We start from the raw sequence: 21,682 nt of genomic DNA, 5'->3' as shown, positions 1-21,682 counted from the left end.
ACCCCTCACACCCTCTTCTATGTCCTGGGCTAGGGCCTCCTCCGCCACAGGGCCATGCCCTGACTCTGCCCTCTGCCTGCAAGGATCCTACTCCAGGTGTGCTCCTCTTCCTCCCTCACCTCCAAGTCTTTCCTCAAATGTCACCTTCTAAGTGAGGCCTCCCCTGACCAACCTACAGTATTTACAATTGCAATTTCCCTCCCTCTGACTTCCTCATAATCACCCTTCTCTGAGACCCTCTACAACGTGCTATACTACTAGTTCTTTCTGTCTCTCTAGCAAAGGGTAAGCTACATGACCGCAGACACTTTTGTCTGTTTCACTCACTGCTGCAGGGAGTTCTAAAACTGTATCTGACAGAGTGGCTACTCAATAAATGTGTTGAATGAAGGAATTAGAGGCAGCCCTCGATTTGCCCTCAATGGTAATGCAATCTGTTTTTGTAAATATCTTACATCATCTTTCTTGTGTTGAATTTGAGCTTTCGAATACCACATGCCTGAACACATGTGCTTGAAATGCTCACTAGGGTTTGGTTTTTATTATTCTTTATTTTTTCAGACAGGGTCTCTCTCACCCAGGCTGGAGTGCAGTGGCGCTATCATAGCTCACTGCAGCCTTGACCTCTCAGGCTTAAGCCATCCTCCTGCCTCATCCTCCTGAGTAGCTGGAACCACAGGTTTAGGCCGCCCAGCTAATTTTTTTTTTTAATGGATGAGGTCTCATTATATTGCCCAGGCTGGTCTGAAACTCCTGGGCTCAAGTGATCCTCCCACCTTGGCCTCCCAAAGTGCTGGAATTACTGGTATGAGCCACCACACCCAGCCTAGGGTTTGGTCTTAAACATTCAAAGTTTCTCATTCTTTGAAGATACCTTGAGCAAGGCACCCTCTGCCTATGAGAATCACCCACCCAGCACCCCAGGATAGAAGCCACAGGGTCTTTGTAGCAGTGCCAGAGAAGAAAGCCTCTTCCCCTCCTTTTCCTAGTCCAGCCTAACTGGGGAGGACGATATATTCCAGGGCAGCCCCCACCCCTCAACCCTGCCCAGCAGATGGATCCAGGAGGGGCTACTGGACCCATTGTGGGGTTCCCATTTGGGGTCAGCTGGCAGCCCTTCCCTGTCCCATACCCAGTCCTAGAATACTCCCCCATCCCACCCCTGCCTTTTCACCATATCCCATCATTCAGATTCTCCAATCAGCTATTTTAACAACTTCAATACATAATTAACATACTGTAAAAATCATCAAGTCTACAATTCAGTATGTTTTGGTATATTCAGAGTTTTGCCACCTGATACGGTTTGGCTGTGTTCCCACCCAAATCTCAACTTGAATTGTATCTCCCAAAATTCCCACATGTTGTGGGAGGGACCCAGGGGGAGTAATTCAATCATGCGGGCCAGTCTTTCCCATGCTATTCTCATGTGTGAATAAGTCCCACAAGATCTGATGGGTTTATCAGGGGTTTCCGCTTTTGCTTCGCTCTCATTTTCTCTTGCTGCCGCCATGTAAGAAGTGCCTTTCACCTCCTGCCATGATTCTGAGGACTCCCCAGCCATGTGGAACTGTAAGTCCAATTAGACCTCTTTCTCTTTTCAGTTTCCAGTATGTCTTTATCAGCAGCATGAAAACAGACTAATATAGTAAATTGGTACCAGTAGAGTGGGGCGTTGCTGAAAAGATACACAAAAAATGTGGAAACTATTTTGGAACTGGGCAAGAGGCAGAGGCTGGAACAGTTTGGAGGGCTCAGAAGAAGCAGGAGAATGTGGGAAAGTTTGGAATTTCCTGGAGACTTGTTCAATGGCTTAGCCCAAAATGCTGATAGCAATATGGACAATAAAGTCCAGGCTGAGGTATTCTCAGAGATGAGGAAAGTGTTGGGAACTGGAGTAAAGGTGACTCTTGTTACATTTTAGCAAAGAGAATGGCGGCATTCTGCCCCTGCCCTAGAGATTTGTGAAACTTTGAACTTAAGAAAGATGATTTAGGTTATCTGGCAGAAATTTCTAGGCAGCAAAGCATTCAAAACATGACTTGGGTACTGTTAAAGGCATTCAGTTTTATAAGGGAAGCAGAGGATAAAAGTTTGGAAAAAATGCAACCCAACTATGTAATAGAAAAGAAAAACCCATTTTCTGGGGAGAAATTCAAGCTAGCTACAGAAATTTGTATAAGTAGCAGAAGCCTAATGTTAATCCCCAAGACAATGGGGAAAATGGCTCCAGGCCATATCAGAGACCTTCACAGCAACCCCTCCCATCACAGGCCTGGAGGCCTAGGAGGAAAAAGTGGTTTCATGGGCCAGACCCAGGGTCCCCATGCTGTATGCAGCCCAGGGACTTGATGCCCTGTGTCCAACTTGCTCCAGTTGTGGCTGAAAGGGGCCAATGTACACCTCGGGTTGTGGCTTCAGAGGGTGGATGCTCCAAGCCTTGGCAGCTTCCACGTGATGTTGAGCCTGTGGGTGCACAGAAGTCAAGAATTGAATTTGGGAACTTATGCCCAGATTTCAGAAGACGTATGGAAACACCTGGATGCCCCAGCAAAAGTTTGCTGCAGGGGTGGGACCCTCATGGAGAACCTCTGCTAGGGCAGTGCAGAAGGAAAATGTGGGATCAGAGCCCCCACACAGACTCCCTACTGGGGCCCTGCCTAGTGGAGCTGTGAGAAGAGGGCCACCATCCTCCAGACCTCAGAATGGTAGATCCACTAACCTACAGTTTGCACCATGCACCTGAAAAAGCCACAGACACTCAACACCAGCCTGTGAAAGCAGCCAGGAGGGAGGCTGTATCCTGCAAAGCCACAAGGGCAGGGCTGCCCAAGACCATGGGAACCCACCTCTTGAATCAGCATGACCTGGATGTGAGACACGGAGTCAAAGGAGATCATCTTGGAGCTTTAAAACTTGACTGCCAGACAGGTGTGGTGGCTCACGCCTGTGATCCCAGCACTTTGGGAGGCCGAGGCAGATGGATCACCTGAAGTCAGGTGTTTGAGACCAGCCTGGTCAACAGGGTGAAACTTCATTTCTACTAAAAATACAAAAAATTAGCTGGACATGGTGGTGGACAGCTGTAATCCCAGCTACTCAGGGGGCTGAGGCAAGAGAATTGCTTGAGTCTGGGAGGTAGAGGTTGCAGTGAGCCGAGATCGTGCCATTGCATTCCAGCTTGGGCAACAAGAGTGAAACTCTGCCTCAAAAACAAACAAAAACTAAAACACAAAAAAACAAACTTGACTGCCCCACTGGATTTCAGACTTGCATGGGCTCTGTAACCCCTTTTTTTGGCCAATTTCTTCCATTTGGAATGGCTGTTATTTACTCAATGCCTGTACCCCCATTGTATCTGGGAAGTAACTAGCTTGCTATTGATTTTACAAGCTCATAGGCAGAAGGAATTTGCCTTGTCTCAAATCAGACTTTGGACTGTTGACTTTTGGGTTAACGGTGAAATAAGACTTTGGGGGACTGTTGGGAAGGCATGATTGGTTTTGTAATGTGAGGACATGAGATTTGGAGGGGTCGGGGTGGAATGATATGGTTTGGCTATGTCTTCACCCAAATCTCAACTTGAATTGTATCTCCCAGAATTCTCATGTGTTGTGGGAGGGCCCTGGGGGGAGGTAAGTGAATCATGGGGGCCAGTCTTTCCCATGCTATTCTCGTAAGTCTCACGAGATCTGATAGGTTTATCTGGGGTTTCCACTTTCATTTCTCTCTCATTTTCTCTTGCCACCACTATGTAAGAAGCGCCTTTCACCTCCTGCCATGATTCTGAGGCCTCCCCAGTCAGGTGGAACTGTAAGTCCAATTATACCTCTTTTTCGTCGCAGTCTCTGGTTTATCAGCAGCATGAAAACAGACTAATTAATACACCACCATTGTCACAATCTAATTTCAGAATATTTTCATCACCCAAAAAGAAACCCCTTACCATTAGCAGTTACTCCCTATTCTCCTCCTCCTGCCCCCAGCCTCTGCCAACACACTAATCTACTTTGTCTATTTGCCCAATCTGAACATTTTATCTAATGGAATGATGCAATATGTGGTCTTTTGTGAATGGTTTATTTCACTTAACATTTTTGAGCTTCATCTATATCACAGCATGTATCAGTGTTTCATGCCTTTTGATTTCCAAGTAGTAGCCCATTGTATGGATAGACTACATCTTATTTATCCATTCAGCACATGGTGTTTAGCTTGTTTCCACTTTTTTACTATTGTGAATCATGCTGCTGTAAACATTCATGTTCAGGTTTTTGTGTGGATGAATGCTTACATTTCTCTTAGGTATATACCAAGAAATGGAATTGTTGGCTCATATGGTAACTCCATGTTTTACATTTCGAGCAGCTCTCAGACTGTTTTCCAAAGCTATTGCACCATTTTACATTCACACTAGCAATGTATCCAATCAGTTTTTATTCTCAGGGAACAGCACCAACCAACCTGTCTCCCTCTGTGCCCCCTTCAAGTGCTCATTAAAATGTAAGTCACTCTGATTTGGGGACAGGTCACTTTCCAATATACTTTCAAGAAGGTATCTGGTGAGAAAGTGACAGTGACAGCCTCTTCTAGCAGCCTCAGAATGCGCTGGGGTCTCTGATCCCGCCTGGGCTTTTCCTACCACCTTGCCTCACTCCCTGCTAGCTCCAGCCCAAGTCAGAGCTCCAACCCTTCCTGAGGTGACCACAATCACAGCACCTTCTACAATGTTTCTCCAGCTAATGTGCACATTCTTTTGAGGGAATTGGACATATTTAGTTATTTCAAATACTAAAATGATGTCTCATTCAAATATGGTTCTATATCCATGTTTAGTGGATATATGATATCCATCATTTAGTGAATGACTGAGGTTCTGGGGGTGGTGGTAATAAATACTCTTAGCAGTATATATTACATTCAAAGAAAAGGTACCCTCTTGAAATTCTTGAAAGCTGGATCTTAGAACTGAGTCGCCCTTCAGGGTGCCGACAATTGTGAAAAAGATGGAGGGGGGCCATGATTAGTAGGAAGGCCTCTTCTTGCCTTTGCCTTCCTGGGGGCCAGAGCTCAATGGGGCACGGGAGCAAACTGCCCCTTCCTTCAGTGAGGGCTCTCACTTAGAACTTCCATAAGTTATTTTGGCGTCGCTCTTAATATTAGTGTATACACTTGGTCACTACTCCTCAGCAGAGGAGAAGTAGTGTCGTCATACTTGGATTTGGATTAAGATCTGTTCCTTCTCTTCCTGCTATCAAGTAGAATTGTCAAGGTGGGACTTCCAGCTATGTCTGAGTTAGGGGGTGGCAAATCCTCTCCCCAAAAAAGCATCTATTAAAAGCTGGAGAAAATTTATATTTCCACACTCTAGAAATTGAACAAAGGTATACACTACGAAAAACGTTTATGCTTGAAAAACTGGGGCACAGTGGGTGTTTGTGGAATCCTTCCCGAGGGCTGCATGCATGCCCCCACCAGCTCAGCTGGGTTACAGCTTTAGTCAGGGCAGGAGAGACTCTGAGGACTCCGACAGTCCAGTGGGACTTGCTCAATTTGCAACAGTGGACAATACCCATACCCAGAGAAGTCAGTGGAAGTGACAATCTCAGAGGATGAGAAGGGAGGGCTAATGGTACCACAAGCTGGGAATTGTGTGGTTGGGCCAAGCGCTTTCCTAGATGAGGCTGCACACGGGTGCAGAGGGTACCTGGAGAGGGTCTGGGCAACACTTCCACTACTGGCTGCCCCTGAACACAGGAGCCTCAAGAGGCAAAGATGACTAATTGGACATCATTAAATTTAAAAGATGTTAAACTTCAAAAGACACCATTAAGAAAATAAAAGACAAGCCAAAGCCTGAGAGAAAATATTTGCAAATTATATATCTGATAAGGTACTTCTATCCAGAATATATAAAGATTTCTTAAACTCAATAATAAGGAAAATAATGCCATTTAAAAATGGGCAAAAGAGGATGGATGCAGTGGCTCATGCCTGTAATCCCAGCAGTTTGGGAGGTCAAAGCAGGTGGATCACTTGAGCCCAGGAGTTTGAGACCACCCTGGCCAACATGGCAAATCCCATCTCTACAAAAAATACGAAAATTAAATGGGCATGGTGGTGGGCACCTGTAATCCCAGCTACTCAGGAGGCTGAAGAGGATCTCTTGAGCCTGGGAGGCAGAAGTTGCACCACTGCACTCCAGCCTGGGTGACAGAGCGAGACTCCGTCTCAAAAAATAAATAAATAAATAATAAAAATTTAAAAAAATTAAAAATGGGCAAAAAGATACGAGTATTTTTGTCAAATAAGATATATAGAAGGGAAATAAAGCACATGAAAAGACACACCACCACTAGCCATTAGAGAAATGCAAATGAAAATCACAATGAAATACCTTTATGCATCAGCTAGAATGTCTGTAATTTAAAAGACAGGTGATGGCAGGTTTGGGTAAAGATGCAGATAAACTACAACCATTGCAGATCACAAGTAAGAATGTAAGATTGTACAGCTACTTTAGAAAACAGTTTGTTTTCTTTTTCTTTTTTGAGCCAGAGTCTTGCTCTGTCACCCAGGCTGGGGTGAAATGGCACAATCTTGGCTCACTGCAACTTCTGCCTCCCAAGCGATTCTTCTGCCTCAGCCTCCCAAACAGCCGGGATTACAGGAGCACGCCACCATGCCCAGATGATTTTTGTATTTTTAGTAGAGACGGGATCTCGCCATGTTAGCCAGGCTGGTCTTGAACTCCTGACCCCAGGTGATCCACCTGCCTAGGCCTCCCAGCAGGCCTGAGCCACTGTGTCCAGCAAGTTATTTCTTTAAAAGAAACTTACCATACAATTAAGCAATTCCTCCCCTAGCCATCTACCCGAGAGAAATGAAGAAATTTCTGCACAAAGACATGTATGTCTACTCACATTCATAGTAACATTCTTCATAAGGGCCCCAAGCTGGAAATAACCCAAATGTTCATCAACTGATGAGTTAGCAAAACATATTAATAAAAGGAGAGAAGTGCTAATACATGCAAAAACATGCCAGGTGCAAAACATACTATATAATTCAATTTATGTGAAATATCACACAGACAGAAAGCAGATCAGTGGTTGCCAAAGGCTGAGACGTGGAGTGAGGATTAACTGCAAATGGGCACCAGGAAACTTTTTGGAAGATCATGAAAGTGCTCTCAAACTGGATTTGGTGGTGGTGGCACAATGTTATGGTATGTAAATTATATCTCAGTAAAACTGTTGGGGGAAAAAACAAATGGAATTTCTGACAATTCAAATGTGTATGTCTTACCTGGACTAGCTGAAGCCTCTGTTTCCTTTTCTTCACAACTTTTTGAGATTTACTAAAACCAATGAAAAATATATTTAATAGATTACTCAAGAATATTCCCCAAACTCATCACTTGCCTAGGCCTCATCTGAAGCTTGAATTGTTGAACAGAAAATCACCCAGACCAGGTGCAGCGGCTCATGCTTGTAATCCCAGTACTTTGGGAGGCAGAGGCAGGCGGCTCTTTTGAGGTTAAAAATTGGAGACCAGCCTGGGCAATATGGTGAAACCCCATCTCTACCCAAAAAAAAAAAAAAAATTAGCCAAGCATGGTGGCATGTGCCTGTAGTCCCTCCCAGCTACTCAGGAGGCTAAAAGATGATGATCGCTTGAGCCTGGGAGGTTGAGACTGCAATGAGCAGTCATCACGCCACTGCACACCAGCCTGGGGCAACAGAGCGAGACCCTGTCTCAAGAAAGAAAGAAAAGGAAGAAAAAGAAAAGAAAAAAGAAAATCATCTGGACACATTAAACTCAAGTCAGATGCACAGCAGAAAGTCTGAGAGTTAAACTCCAAGTCCTATACCCTGTTCATGTTACAAGTTGAGAGACAGCAGTTTTAAATTTCACTTTCACTAGAGGACAATGCGATCCTTAAGGTGCACTCTCCCTCAATAATTCTTCGGCTCTCTTGAGTGACAAGGCTCTTGCTTCACCAGCCTTATCTTTTGTACACAGTAGAGAACAGGCTGGATTCTCTCCATTCCTTCTGGAAACTCACTTTGCCATCATCAGGAAATGCTCACCAACTTTTACTAAATGATGACTGATGCGTATCTGATAATTTAAGAAGATTCTCCGTTTCTGTACAGGAAAACGATGAGATTAAGGTAGGAATGGCTTCTGATTTTGGCTAAATTATCTAGACCTGATTTTTCTTTGCAGCTACTAAAGATTCCCAAATCTCCACAGCCCCTCTTCAAGGAGTGAATTTTAAACTTTATAAGCTTCAAGAGGGGGGCAGAAAGATCTGGCTATAGACTATGGTCAGGAAAGACAGGTCTTATGGAGGTCAGATGGTAGTCACCTGTGTTCCCACACACCTGGTTTATATATCTGTCATCACTCTGATCAATATCCACTTCAAATGACATTCACTTCTGTACCTGTCTGTTTCTGTGACTAGGCAGAAAACTACTAGTTCTAAGGTTTTTCGTCATGTGAGAACAAAGCATAGTGCTGGGTCAGGTAGTCATTTCGGGTTTGCTGAAGTGGATCAATGGTTTTTCTATCAGTCATGGAATGCTTCCGTTACCCACCAGCTGAAGCAGACGTGGCCAAAGCGGTGGTTACTTTTCCGCTCAGTCCTATAACCTGTCGTTTCCCACTGCAGACAGGCAATGGAAGAGGAGCAGACAGGAAGGAGGGAAGGAAACTAAGAATTGCTAATCAGCTATTCAATGCTGGACAATATGAGTTTTCACTGAATCCTTAAAACAACCCTATTAGCTAGGAATAATGAGGCCCACCTTAGAACTCTGCAAAATAAAAGGTCTGGGGAAGGGGATAGGAGGTGTCCTAGAGACAAGAGGGAATGTGTATAGCTGGGTCTTTAGACCAAGCTCCAAGCTTGTGCATTTCAGAAGCTGGAGAGCCTACAGAGAGCAGGCATCATGCCAGACACTGGGTATGCAGTGGTCAACCCAAACCGACTTCATCTGGCCTCTGTTTGGCTTAAAGCTCTAGTAAGGGACACACATTATTCAGACATTCACAAAAATACACGTGTAATTACAAACTGTGCTAATACCATAAAAGTTCAGTACTCTTTGTATTAAGAGGACATTGCCTCTCAACAAATACAGATGTTTGGTAATCACCAGAACTTATTTTATCCCAGCCCTGAAGATGTCACTGTAGGTGCTGGTGATGGAATAGACACGATACAATACTCACATATATCTGTCATTATTCTGTAAATACTGGTTGCATATTTCTTCTCCAATGAGAAAATGGCACAACAAAGTCGAATATGATTTGTTTCAGTTTTATTTTCCTATCTCAGTTTCAGTAAAAGATTCAGAGAACTGATTGACACATATCATAAGCTATCACCCATATACCCTAAATATACACTGTTTATGCTTTTTCTTTTTCATGGAACAAGGTGACACTATCTTTGTTCAAACCAAAGTGAAAAGGAAGAGATACTATTAATTTTAAAAAGACGGGCGTGTATGGTCTTTTACTCTCAGATAGTGAACATACGTCACCACCAAAAGGAAAAAGCGTTGAGGAAGAATGTGCATCCCACAGGTCAGAGAGTCAAGCAGGAAGTACCAGTAGAGCACCTCCAAATATAGCAAATTTGGAACAATTAGGCATTACTGTGAAAGAACTTCCCAGTTTTTCATTTTTCTACCAGCATATTGCTACATTGGAATTTAAGCCCTCTTCACAGTGCAAATACCAAAATGAGCCAAGTCAAGAGTTTTATGGCAACCTTTTGCTAAAATATATTCTATTTCAATATACATGCTATAAAAGTATGCTGAAAAGGTCAATCGAGAGCTCCGTTAAAATTAAGAATTTGCTTTTTTACATATAGGATAACGTACATTCAACTCGAAAAGTATATTTGTGAAAAGCTATTACTGTGATCCCAAATATTTCTAGCTCCATATTTTGTTTATAATATTGACTTTATAACACACATATTCAGTGATGCTTTCTTATAATTCTGTATCTCAATGCCTCACCAATTATTTTAAATACAAATGTGGGGGGAATCTGTGTATCTCAAGGAGTTCTTACTCATGCAAACTACTGAGTTTTTAATGTACGTTCTTATCACAAAATTTTCATTTTATTCTTTAAACTTTAGTAGCTTAAATTTTTTTTATGACCAACATTTGAAGCTGTAATGGGACAAATAAAAACATGAGATGTTGAAAATTAAACTTGTAAGTGGCCTGATTTTAAATGTGATCACTGCCTCCTCTACTAACATTGCCAGTACCAGTTTTAGATTTACACAGATAGTGTGAGATACACTGGCTGAACGCATGCAGTGATGATGAATCAATGGAGTGTATGCTGGACCATAAAATGCACTCTTGGTACTGAGTGCACCTATGTCTAATCACGTGTGCATGTGATGAGGCTGCTAGCTGACTGCATCAGTGGAACCCGGGTATAGCGGCAATCTTTTGTTTTAGGTATAGTAGTCAGACGGAAATATAAAATAATGGAAAGTTTTTGCTGATTTAAACAAAAATATTTACTCTTTTCATTAGCAAAACATTATTTAAAATATATCTATTTCTCCCCTCTGAACATTTAACTAGGAGCACTGGGCAAGTTTTGAAGGTTTAGTGCTGATTGTTTAATACAATAAATATGGCTGTGGAGAGCACACAGCAGCAGTAGCTTACATACGTCCACGGATAAGAAATTTACTCTCATCTGGTTAGTGTCCAGTCCACCAAAGGAAAGGTTTGGCATTCGTGTGCTTTTTTTTCCTTGTAGGAATCAATTCTGCTTGATTTTCATTCTTGGAAGAAAAAATAATCAGCTGATATCCTCAAATTTTATGACATGATGCAAAAGAGCAATGGGACAAAGATGACCTACGACCAAAAAGCTGGACTGGGATCAGGTCTCCAGGCAGATCTTCCTTCTTGCGAGGTGAGTCTACAAAGGGCTGCAGTAGAAGCCAGGAGTGAGGCAGCAGGGACATGGGGGTGGGTCACTCCCACTCGGGCGAGCATCTTCTGCTCTGCTGCAGCCACAACCCCGACTCACTACCCTACAGAACCATGGAAGCCAGTTCACAGGGCAACAAGGAAAAGTGAAACACATGACCAAGAGATGGCCCAGGCCACAGGTCACTGTTTGGCGCCGCCTCCTGAGCTACTGTCCTCTGTTGAGATAATCTGCGGAGGATCTGTACACTGTGTTCTTCACAGCAGGATTCTTGCTTGTTGCTCTTGAAAAGTTTTTGCGAGGTCGTGATCTTCCAATCAATTTTATCAGAAGTAGTTTGATGCCTGCTCTAACAAACCAATCATGGCAAAAATTTCAGGCTCCCTCCCCTGAATTTTGAAACTACCTAAAAGCAGAATGTTTTCCCCTGGCAAATGGTTACTTCTTTGAAAAGCAGACAAACTTTTTTTTTTTTTTTAATCCAACTAAGCCCTTTAGAAAGTACTCCAGACTACATGAGGAGGAAGTGCAGGAGAACTGACTTCCTGTTGTGCCTTGCATAAAACATTTTGCTAAAATTAAGAGCAGCTCCAAGTGCAGAAGTAAATATTTGTGCAAAAAGGCACAGTGCCAGGTGCAATCTTAAAACATCCTCAACTTACTCATTTTATAGTGTTTGACTCTTTTAAATACCAGTCTTTAAATTATGAAACCTAGCAAGTAAGGGGAAGGAAGTTCACATCAGAAAATACACTTTAGAAAAGGTACAAGACATTTTGCTGGCAATTTGCTACTTATTTCATAACATAGATCAAGTAAGTGTTTGTTAAATATTCACAGTAATTTCAGAGAGAAACATATCTCCAAAACTTCAATCTATTGCATTTTTAACTATTTTTCTGTACAATTTACAAAACATCTGTCAGTGTTTTTCTGAAGAATTCCTTCTTGTCAGTCCTTCCCTCTCTGGATCAAATTATACCTTCAAGACGGGTTGCAGGATTCCTTTCTCAATGAGATGAGTCTTCAGGGTTTTATATATATTTAACTGCTGTTCTGGTTGAAGCACCAACAACTGCTGTAGCACTTTGCTGGGATTTGGGCCCCTAATTATAAGGCAAAGAAGACAGGTTTGTGTTATTTTAATAGGGATAAGTGAAGCGTATACCCCCAATTTAAAACAAACCATTCCTTTCAGTGTAGAGTAGCTGTTATTAAAGTGATAACAGCTCACTTTAATGTGCAGTGTTAGTGTCAAGGGGATAAACAGCCAGAACTATTCTGCTTTGAGAAGCATACAGCAGAGAGGGAGAAAGAATGCACAAACACAAAACACAAAAGCAATATAAGGCAACTGAAGGTGTGCAGATCTAAGTTCTACAAAAGTTCTTGAAAGGGCAACCAAAGTTAAAGGTGGGGATAAATGGCAAATCTTGAGATTGAATGAGACACAAAAACTATTCTCTAAGGAAAGGAGCCTGGTGAACACAGGACAAACCAAAAAGAGGGCATGAAAATATAATTGAAATTTTTAACTTCAAAGAAACTTCAGATGATGAAAGGTACTCTGTTGAAAAATATCTCCAAGGAGCTATGAATGTTCAAAGAGTCAGAACACAAAAGTTCTGAGCCTAGCACTGAAGCCCCTTACCAGTGATATAGGTGCCATGGTCTTTGTTCAAAGACAGTCCTAGGTAAACTCCAATAAAAAAAACAAACAAAATAAAAGATCTGCTTTAAAATCCAATGGGAAAAGGCAACATACAAGTAATGTACACGGATGGCACAGAATTCTAAGAAAGACATTTATGTGGGTACATGTATGACTTACAATAAAGATTGTTCACATAGAATTATAGGAAGTAGAAATTCCAGCAACAAAGAAATGTCTATTTAGTGTTACCACAATGAGGATGAGCAGAGGAACTATTTACTCTGAAAATCTTCGACTTAACAAATTGCACAAGAGCCCAGATGAGCCATCCCACCATGGGTCATCTTCACGCATGTGGCTCAACTCATCCGTCAAAAAACTGCGGCCATATGCCTTTCACACTCAGATCAGGACACTGTTCGTCTTATTTCATTTCTTTAAAAGAGTCAGCAACTTCACAGCATAAACCCCGAGAAGTGACCCACAGAGAAAAGGAAGGCTGCTTTAGCAAGTTCAGCTAAATGCAAAATTGTGTCAGCAGGTGCTCCCAGCGAGTTGCATCCTGGTACTCTCACTGTCTTCTAACAGTCTAAATAGCTGCTTTCAAATGGTGGACAACATGGCTCAGCATGACATCTCCCTACTGAGAGAACAGCATTTTTTTTTTTTTTAAAAAAGAAAGCATATGAGTTAATGCCCTAAAAAGCTGCCATATTCTGAAAACAAAGTTCTAAGGATTTAACCACTAATTACCAATACCCAAATAGATCAATAAATAATATGCAAATAAGTTAAATAGTCCCATTAAAAGGATAAAGACTGTCAACTGTCTTATAAATAAAACAGGGGAAAAAATCAGCTATATGCTTACTAGAAAAAAGAAACACACATTAAATATGAGGAAAAGGGAATGTTAAAAATAAAAGGAGAGACAAAGAAATACCATGCAAACACTGACCAAAAGAAAGCTGATATTGCTATTCTAATATTCAACAAAATAGACTTTAAGGCAAGCAGTAAAGACAGACATTATATAATGACAAAAGGATCAATTCAACGGAGAGATATGATAATCCTAAATTTGTATATACCTAATGCAACCTCAAAATATATAAAGCAAATATTTGTAGAACTACAAATAAAAATAGATACATTTACAATCACAATGAGTGACTTTAACAAAGCTCTGTTAGTAAGTGATACAACAAGCAGACCAAACAAACAGAAAAACAAATAAACAAAAATCAGTACCGAAGATTTAATTAAACCTCACCTAACTGACACGGACAAAACTACAACCCAAAACTACAGAATACACCTTTGCACATGGAGCATGTACCAGAAAATAGATAACACGCTGCACCACAAAGTAGACTGCAAAAATTATAAAATACTCAAACCACAGAGTATGTTTTCCGACCACAGTGGAATTAAGGGAGGAAAGTGAGAAAATCTCCATTTGTTTGAAAACTAATGAATATGCTTCTAAATAACCCATGTGTTAAAGAAGATATAATACTGGAAATCAGAAAACATATGTAACTAAATAATGAAAACACAAATATCACAACTTGTAGGAAGAGGATAAAGCAATACTTAATAGTCTTCAATGGATAAATTAGACAAGAAGGCTAAAAATCAATAATCTAAGTTCATCTCCAGAATTAAAAAAAGAACAGCAAATTGAACATTTTAAAAAGGCAAAGGAATGAGATGAGAGGAGAAATCAATGAAGTAAAAAATTTACAGTAGAGAAAATTAACAAAGCCAGGAGTTGATATTTTTGAAAAGATTAATGAAACTGATAAACTCCTATCAAGACTGTCTCTCAAAAATAGTTAATATGAAAATTCTCACACTACTGTGGTACATATTTAAAATGTGTATTTAGGGTTCGCTAAATATGAATTTCCTTCCAAGTACTATGAAGGAAATCCATGTTTTCTATGGCTCAGGCACTATTATTAATAAGTGTTCCGCCTTCTGGGCCCCCAGTAGAGACCACAGAAAATAAAGTTAACATGCAGTCGATGTTAAGCCTTCACACCCAAGTTGGTATTTCAAGGCAGATCCAAAACATTAAGGTTTAATAACAAGAATAAACCACCCTTTATAAAATGGCAATATTCATCCACTCACCCAGCAGCCAGCCCCTACACACACAAGCATGATCCCCTTGGCCTGCTTTATTTTTCTGTGTGACACTTAACACCATCTAACAAACTATATTTATTTGTTTATTGTCTCTTTCTCATCATTCTTCTTTCAACCTCCAAACAAGAAGCTATGGGTGCAGAGATTTGGTTTGTTTTGTCCTCTGCCATATTTGTCCCTAGAACATTCTACAACATGGCAGGCACTCAAGTAATAATTGGTAGACTGGATGCATTTCATTGTCTTCCTTTGTAATTTTTAGTATTCATGATCATTGCAATGCCCACAGTTGAGAAATTAAATCTCCTCAAGTTTCAAATCCTATACCATCCACATTAATTGGGTCTTTAACATGGTCCAGGACCATAACAAATACTATCTCTTTTTAAGTTGTTCAAGTGTAGGTAAAATGATTACAAGTTAACCATCCTGCTCAAGACTCTAATTCCAGTAGCCACCACTTGCTTTAATATTGTAGATTACCACTGATGGAAAAAGTTATTAACTTACTCAAACTAATGTTGATGGAAATGAGAACTCAAAGAAATCATCTAAAAAATGTGTTAAATGTAAAAGTACCTTATAAAACTTGTGATGTACACATGTACAAAAGTTGCCATCAAATACTGACAATCAAATCTGTCCATTATCCCACCATGTCCAGGAATGGTATTTGCAAAATCCTTTAGAAACAAACAAATACATTAGCAAATTTTCAAAAAATCACCTGCTACAAAATTCCTATCTGTGTCTCTTTGGCATCATGGACTCACTCTAACGAAAATACATTACTATTGGATTTTTTTCCCTAAATAAAAACTTATTAGAACACATCCAGCAGATTAAAACCACGACTTCCAAATACATGCTTCTTTTAGAATGATTTCTGAATTGACCCACAGCATTCATTCATTAAACATTAATTAAATCTAGCACTTACTTTTGTTAATAAAACTTCTAAATAAAAATTCTATTAGCTATTACTAATCTAATTTTGTTATAGCCTAGCTTTCTTTTTAACCATAAGCTGTTTGGGGAGCTATTTTAGTGTTGTTAAAAGATGTACAACTGGTTCTAACTTGTTTATCCCAATAGTTCTTACTCTGAAATAAACATTTTACTACTATGATAAATATTTCTTCTTCTTTTTTTAAGTGTTAGAGTAAAAAATAAAATTACAGTGAGCCCATCTGGGACGCATTAGTCCGTTAAATGGCCACCCTGAGGGAATGGGTAGTAAGCCTCTGCAAATTGTCCCTGTACAGGTAGGTTCCCATATCTGGGTGCCTGGGAAACAGACACGACTAACTGCTCTTCTAGTTCACTCGGGCACCCTAAAAATATTTAAACTACAACAGCAATAGCTGCTTGGTTTCCAACATGCAAAAAAAAATCTCACCATTTAACAAAAAACCTTGGATTGGAGACCATTAAAGAAAATACCATTCTTAATATAATATTTTTCTTTTTAAACCAATTACTGAAAAAGTCTTTGGTTAATTTTTGCCAACCCATTTCCCTCCTTCTCTTCCTTACTAGTCAAAGCATAAGAGAGCCACAGTAACCCAATGCCACTTTGCTGTTACAGCCTTTGCAAGATACTCATCCTGCACAGCTGTTGCTGTAGTTCTCTGGGGATGTGTATTATCTTCCCTAGTAGGAGGTGAACATCTTTAGAACAGGAACAACATCTTGTATGTTTTTGTATACGGCATTGCATCTTACATAGTAGCTTCCCACTGGCAAACGCTCGCTGAGTTCATTCATTCCCTGACCTGTAGGCCACATGTGATCTGGCCCCACCAAACTCTGTAGTCTCATCTCCTACTCTCAACCACAGCCACACTGTTCTTGCTCACCTTCAAACACGCTAACCTCCTCCACTCCTCTGTACGCTCTGGAACTCTCTTCTTAGTTTTCTCTGCAGGACTTCTTTTCTCAAATCTCACCTCCTCAGAAAGGCTTTCCCTGACCACCCCACTTTCCATAGCCACTCTCTAACCCCAGATGGTGCTTCAGCCATGTGAGGGAGGCTGAGATAAAATTGCTGAGATAACATGTCACTTTATGATGATCTAACCTAATACACAGGGATAATTTTAGGTATCTGGAACAGGGGTCAGAAAAGTATGTCCCATAGATCAGATCCAGGCCACGACCTATTTTTATAAATAAAGTTGCATTAAATGCAGCCATGCCCATTCATTGACATATTGTCCATGGGGGGCTTTCTGACTGCAACAGCAGGGTTCAGGGTTGAGACGCTGTGATAGAATATATGGTCTGCACATCCTAATAAACTTATTGTTTGCCCTTTACAGAAAGAGTGTGATGACACCTGACTTAGCAGAATGGACGGTTACATAGCCAAAGGTTCTTCTGTGTGTCCCTTCAAGTGAGACTGTAGTAAAACACTAAACTTCAGATGATTCATGGCTGGATTCTTGGGTGAGCACTTGAAAGACCAAGATTCTAGGTCTATTCCAACACTAAAGGACACATGCCATTTCTATAAAGGAAACTGACATGACACTTAAAATGTATTAACATAGTATCACAAGCCTAACAAGAAAGAATACATTCAGATCAGCGTGGCAGCATTTCTGTGAGGTCGAAACAAACAGGATACAAAAGTTGTTGCCTAGGGGCTTAATGTAGATCATGAGCTAACCAAATTTCAACTAGGTTACATTCTCTAATTAGATTCTCTAATAATATAATACAAAATCTAAACACACACCTTGATTTTGAAGGCTCTTTTGAATCCACTGGCAAAGAAGCCTCCAAACGGGCCAATTAAAGATGCAAAGGTTGACAGAGCAATGCTGTGGATCTGGAAAGGGTACAAGCTCACTCTTTCCTAAAGAGAGAAAAGAAGGGGAGGAGAGGGGCTAATTTCATTGAAATTGTATTTGAACATGCCACCTGATCTAAGAACCATTGTAAAAATAGTAAGTCAAAGCATGTACCACATTTTTGTTAATTTTTCAAACTTTAAGGATCATAGAAGAAAAGTCTATTGTAAGCCTTCTGTACCATCCTCTACTTAGCCAGCACTTTCCCTTCTCTCTGTAAGCATAATGACAGGCAACTGGCACACTGAAATCTTGCAGCTTGGTAGTCTACCTTCCAGGTTGTCTAGGAACTTTACTTCTTACCAAGAATCAGCTGTGTTATTTTCCAAATTTTTTTAAATGAGTAATGTTTTGTTTCTGTAATTATATAATTTAACATTGTATTTTATTTCACTTTAATTTTATATGATAAAATAAGGGAAAAGTTGGACTTTTCTCTAAAACTATGACGAATGCTGTGGAAAAACACAAAAATAAGTTGCTTAAAGAAGATTATCAAAATGAGCATCAGTGAGACAATCACTAAAGATTTGCGGAGACAATCATAAAAAGAATTTTGTAGTCAAATTTTCTTGCAAATTTGTAGTTCTTGCTCCTTTTTAAATAATCTGAAACTACAACTTATAGACAGTGCAAAATGGGTGTGGTTGAAGAAAGATTTTGAGACACCAAATTTTTTTTTTTTTTTTGAAGTGGAGTTTCACTCTTATTGCCCAGGCTAGAGTGCAATGGTGCAATCTCAGCTCACTGCAACATCTACCTCCCAGGTTCAAGTGATTCTCCTGCCTCAGCTTCCCAAGTAGCTGGAATTACAGGTGTATGCCACCACGTCTGCCTAATTTTTTATGTTTAGTAGAGATGGGGTTTCACCTTTTGGTCAGGCTGGTCTGGAACTCCTGATCTCAGGAGATCCACCTGCCTCGGCCTCCCAAAGTGCTGGTATTGCAGGTGTAAGCCACTGTGCCCGGCGGAGACATCAATTTTTTGACCTGTTCTCAAAGCAATAGCCTTGCTCCTAATCAAACACCAGCAGTATAAAAAGTTTTATAACAAGTAACAGATGGCTTGGACATTCAAAAAGTTCTTGGAAACCATGTACTGAGCACTCGGGGAGAGAAATAATTTGTTAAGTTGCTTCTCAAAAATTATGGATTTTACTTTATAAACGTGTACATGTGTGCACACAAAGATACAGACACACATGCTATTATTTGATTCCTCACTTTAACCAGCCACTCACCAGACCTGATGACACAGATCAGGAGGGTTCTACTAGAGTATAGTGGCATAATCTCAGCTTACCGCAACCTTTGCCTACCAGGCTCAGGCGATTCTTATGCCTCAGCCTCCTGAGTAGCTGGGATTACAGGCACTCACCACCACACCTGGTTAACTTTTGTATTTTAAGTAGAGACGGGTGTCGCCATGTTGGCCAATCTGGTCTCAAACTCCTGGCCTCATGAGAGCATGTCGACATCCTCCAGTGCAAGGCCTCCAAGATACCTTTAAATGAAGGCACTGTGTGTTTGGAAGGAAAACTGATTTGTAGAAGCAGCAACTTTCTATCCATAATAAATATCCTCTAAAAATCATGGACTCGGTAAACTGGTGAATTTTAAGTTTTAAATTTAGTCAATTGATGTCAGTGATATGAGAAACACATTCAAAACCATTGGATCCATTTGATTTGTAAGTTGTTCTCATCCATTTGATTTAAGTTAACACTAAAACCACTGCTATATCAAGGAATTAAAAATTCTACAGAAGTCAGTTGCTTGTACAAATCTGAATCCCACTTTTAAAGAAAGCTTAATCTTCAGGCCAGGCACAAATGGCTCACGCTTGTAATCCCAGCACCTTGGGAGGCTAAGCAGGTGGATCACTTGAGGCCAGGAGTTTGAGACCAGATTGGCCAACATGGCGACACCTGTCTCTACTTAAAATACAAAAGTTAACCAGGTGTGGTGGTGAGTGCCTGTAATCCCAGCTACTCAGGAGGCTGAGGCATAAGAATCGCCTGAGCCTGGTAGGCAAAGGTTGCGGTAAGCTGAGATTATGCCACTATACTCCAGCCTGGGCAACAGAGGGAAATTCTGTGTCAAAAAAAGAAACAAATTAAATAAATAAATAAATAATAAAAGAAGCTTAATCTTCAGAGTGAAAGATCTCTAACTATGTTTATCTTGAACTTTTACTCTACCTGTCTCAACACTGCCTTTAGAAAGGGTGGAAGGGAATAAGTCTGAAGCTGGAAAAGTTCTGAGGGCTCACATTCCGTCACGAAGGAGTTTACATCACTTCGGTATTCCACTGGGCAGACAAAGTACTGGTATTTGGATAACACATAGGCAGCCTGGTGTTCAAAACAAAACAAAACAAAAAACAAAGCAAAAGTTCATGACACACTGACTAAATATATATCTTTTAAGGTATACATCAGAAGGGCCAGAGATAGAATGCCAGAATTTCTGTCTTAATATTTTGCTATGTATTTTCAAAGTTAAATGATCATAATTATCCTAGTAAAAGACTTAAAAGACCATTAGAAAAAGTTTTTTTGAAATCAGTAAGATTGTAATCTCTGCATAATCACAATTATATGGTACAGGAGAATAAAGAACTGAAGTATACTGCAGAAAAGTTTATATTAATTTAATCAGTTAATAATTAACCAGTAATTCAACATTACATTGAAAATAGTACACAATAGTACAGGTGAAAAACACCGCTGTTCTTAGCCAGCCCAGAAAACTTTGACCAAATTATTCTTTCCCTGGCCACACCACTGCAATTTTTAAAACTAGATGTCCTCAGCCTTGGAAGTAAGATACATAAAATAAAATATCCTGTTATAAATTTAAATTGCTAGACAACAGCTTATTCTCTTTTTCTTGCAGCCATTCACCCTGTTATTCTGCTCGAGAATGATTAATAGAAATTCAAGACACTAGGAATGAATATAAACTGATTTTGCTTCCAAACAACCAGTTTATTATATATATAAAATATATATTATATATATTACATATTATTATATATATTATGTATATATAATTTCTTATAGATGTGAAATTTCCTTCCCCATTATTTTGTCATGCTTTACATGCTTATGGGGTAGCTCCTACTTTTCTTCCAATGATATGGCTATTCCTGTGGTATTTTCAAGATAGTCTTTGATAATAACAAATTCTTACACTATTTAACTTCATAATGTTTAATTATTCTCACTTTGTAATGTAAACACATTGGATGAGATTGGATCCTTTTGCATTCTTCTATCTGTCAATTATTATCTCATCAATATTCTACCACAAAAACAATGGAACAATTTTATCACATTTTATTAAAATTTTCATTGCAAATGAACTAAATTTATAAATTAAATGGAGGAATTCTGGTGGTTCCCCTATCCAGGATCATGGCACACTTCCATTTATTTGTATATTCACTCTCTCCATGCTTCATGTTGTTACTAGGTACTCTAGATTTGGATACAGAATGTAACTACAGCTGTCAGAAACAAGGAAAAATTAAGCTTCCTGACAGTACTTTTTTGTATATTTATCTTATATCCAGCTATGGTACTACACTCTCATTCTCAGTGGACACCTTTTAATAAAAATCTAAATCCTATAACTGTAAACTAATTTGTAAAACATAAACAATAGCTATTTAACATGCTAAAAGCGAACATTAATAATTTATAGTTAACAGACTGTTTTTGCATGTTGGGCCCACAACAGTAACCACCCACTGAGCCAAGTGGCCACCATGTGTTTAAGAAGGCAGAGCTTTTCAACAGTATTTGCATACTCTGCTATTACTCAAGGCCACCACCTGTCCCAGTACTTGTGCCCCACCTAAGGCAGAATAGCTGTTAGAAACTACCAAACACAACAGCACAACAGCACGGATGGCCATTAGAATTACCTGGGGGTGTTAATTGGCCTGGGATAAGGTTGAGACACAGATTTTGTTTAAGCTTCTCAGGTGATTCTATATGTAGCCAGGATAAGGGCTACTGAGG

General features: G+C 40.0%; 2 protein-coding genes across 2 annotated transcripts in view; both read right to left on the bottom strand.

The window, feature by feature from the left end:
• OCIAD2 (OCIA domain containing 2) overlaps positions 1 to 21,682 on the bottom strand; it is a 1,147,735-nt gene that overhangs the window by 676,032 nt on the left and 450,021 nt on the right. The gene's annotated exons all lie outside the window — the stretch shown is intronic.
• Positions 9,319 to 21,682, bottom strand: part of CDS1 (CDP-diacylglycerol synthase 1) — a 74,063-nt gene continuing 61,699 nt past the window's right edge. The window contains exons 10-13 of the mRNA XM_050790153.1: positions 19,856 to 20,008; positions 17,541 to 17,660; positions 15,380 to 15,483; positions 9,319 to 12,098 (exon numbers count right to left, since the gene is read on the bottom strand). Of these exons, the coding sequence (XP_050646110.1) occupies positions 11,969 to 12,098; positions 15,380 to 15,483; positions 17,541 to 17,660; positions 19,856 to 20,008 (507 nt within the window). The 3' untranslated portion in view covers positions 9,319 to 11,968. The remainder of the gene's footprint in view (positions 12,099 to 15,379; positions 15,484 to 17,540; positions 17,661 to 19,855; positions 20,009 to 21,682) is intronic.

The sequence above is a fragment of the Macaca thibetana genome, chromosome 5, assembly GCF_024542745.1.
Source record: "Macaca thibetana thibetana isolate TM-01 chromosome 5, ASM2454274v1, whole genome shotgun sequence".
NCBI lineage: Eukaryota > Metazoa > Chordata > Mammalia > Primates > Cercopithecidae > Macaca > Macaca thibetana.
The sequence above is the reverse complement of the archived record's forward strand: the minus strand, read 5'-3'. Positions and strand labels throughout refer to the sequence as shown.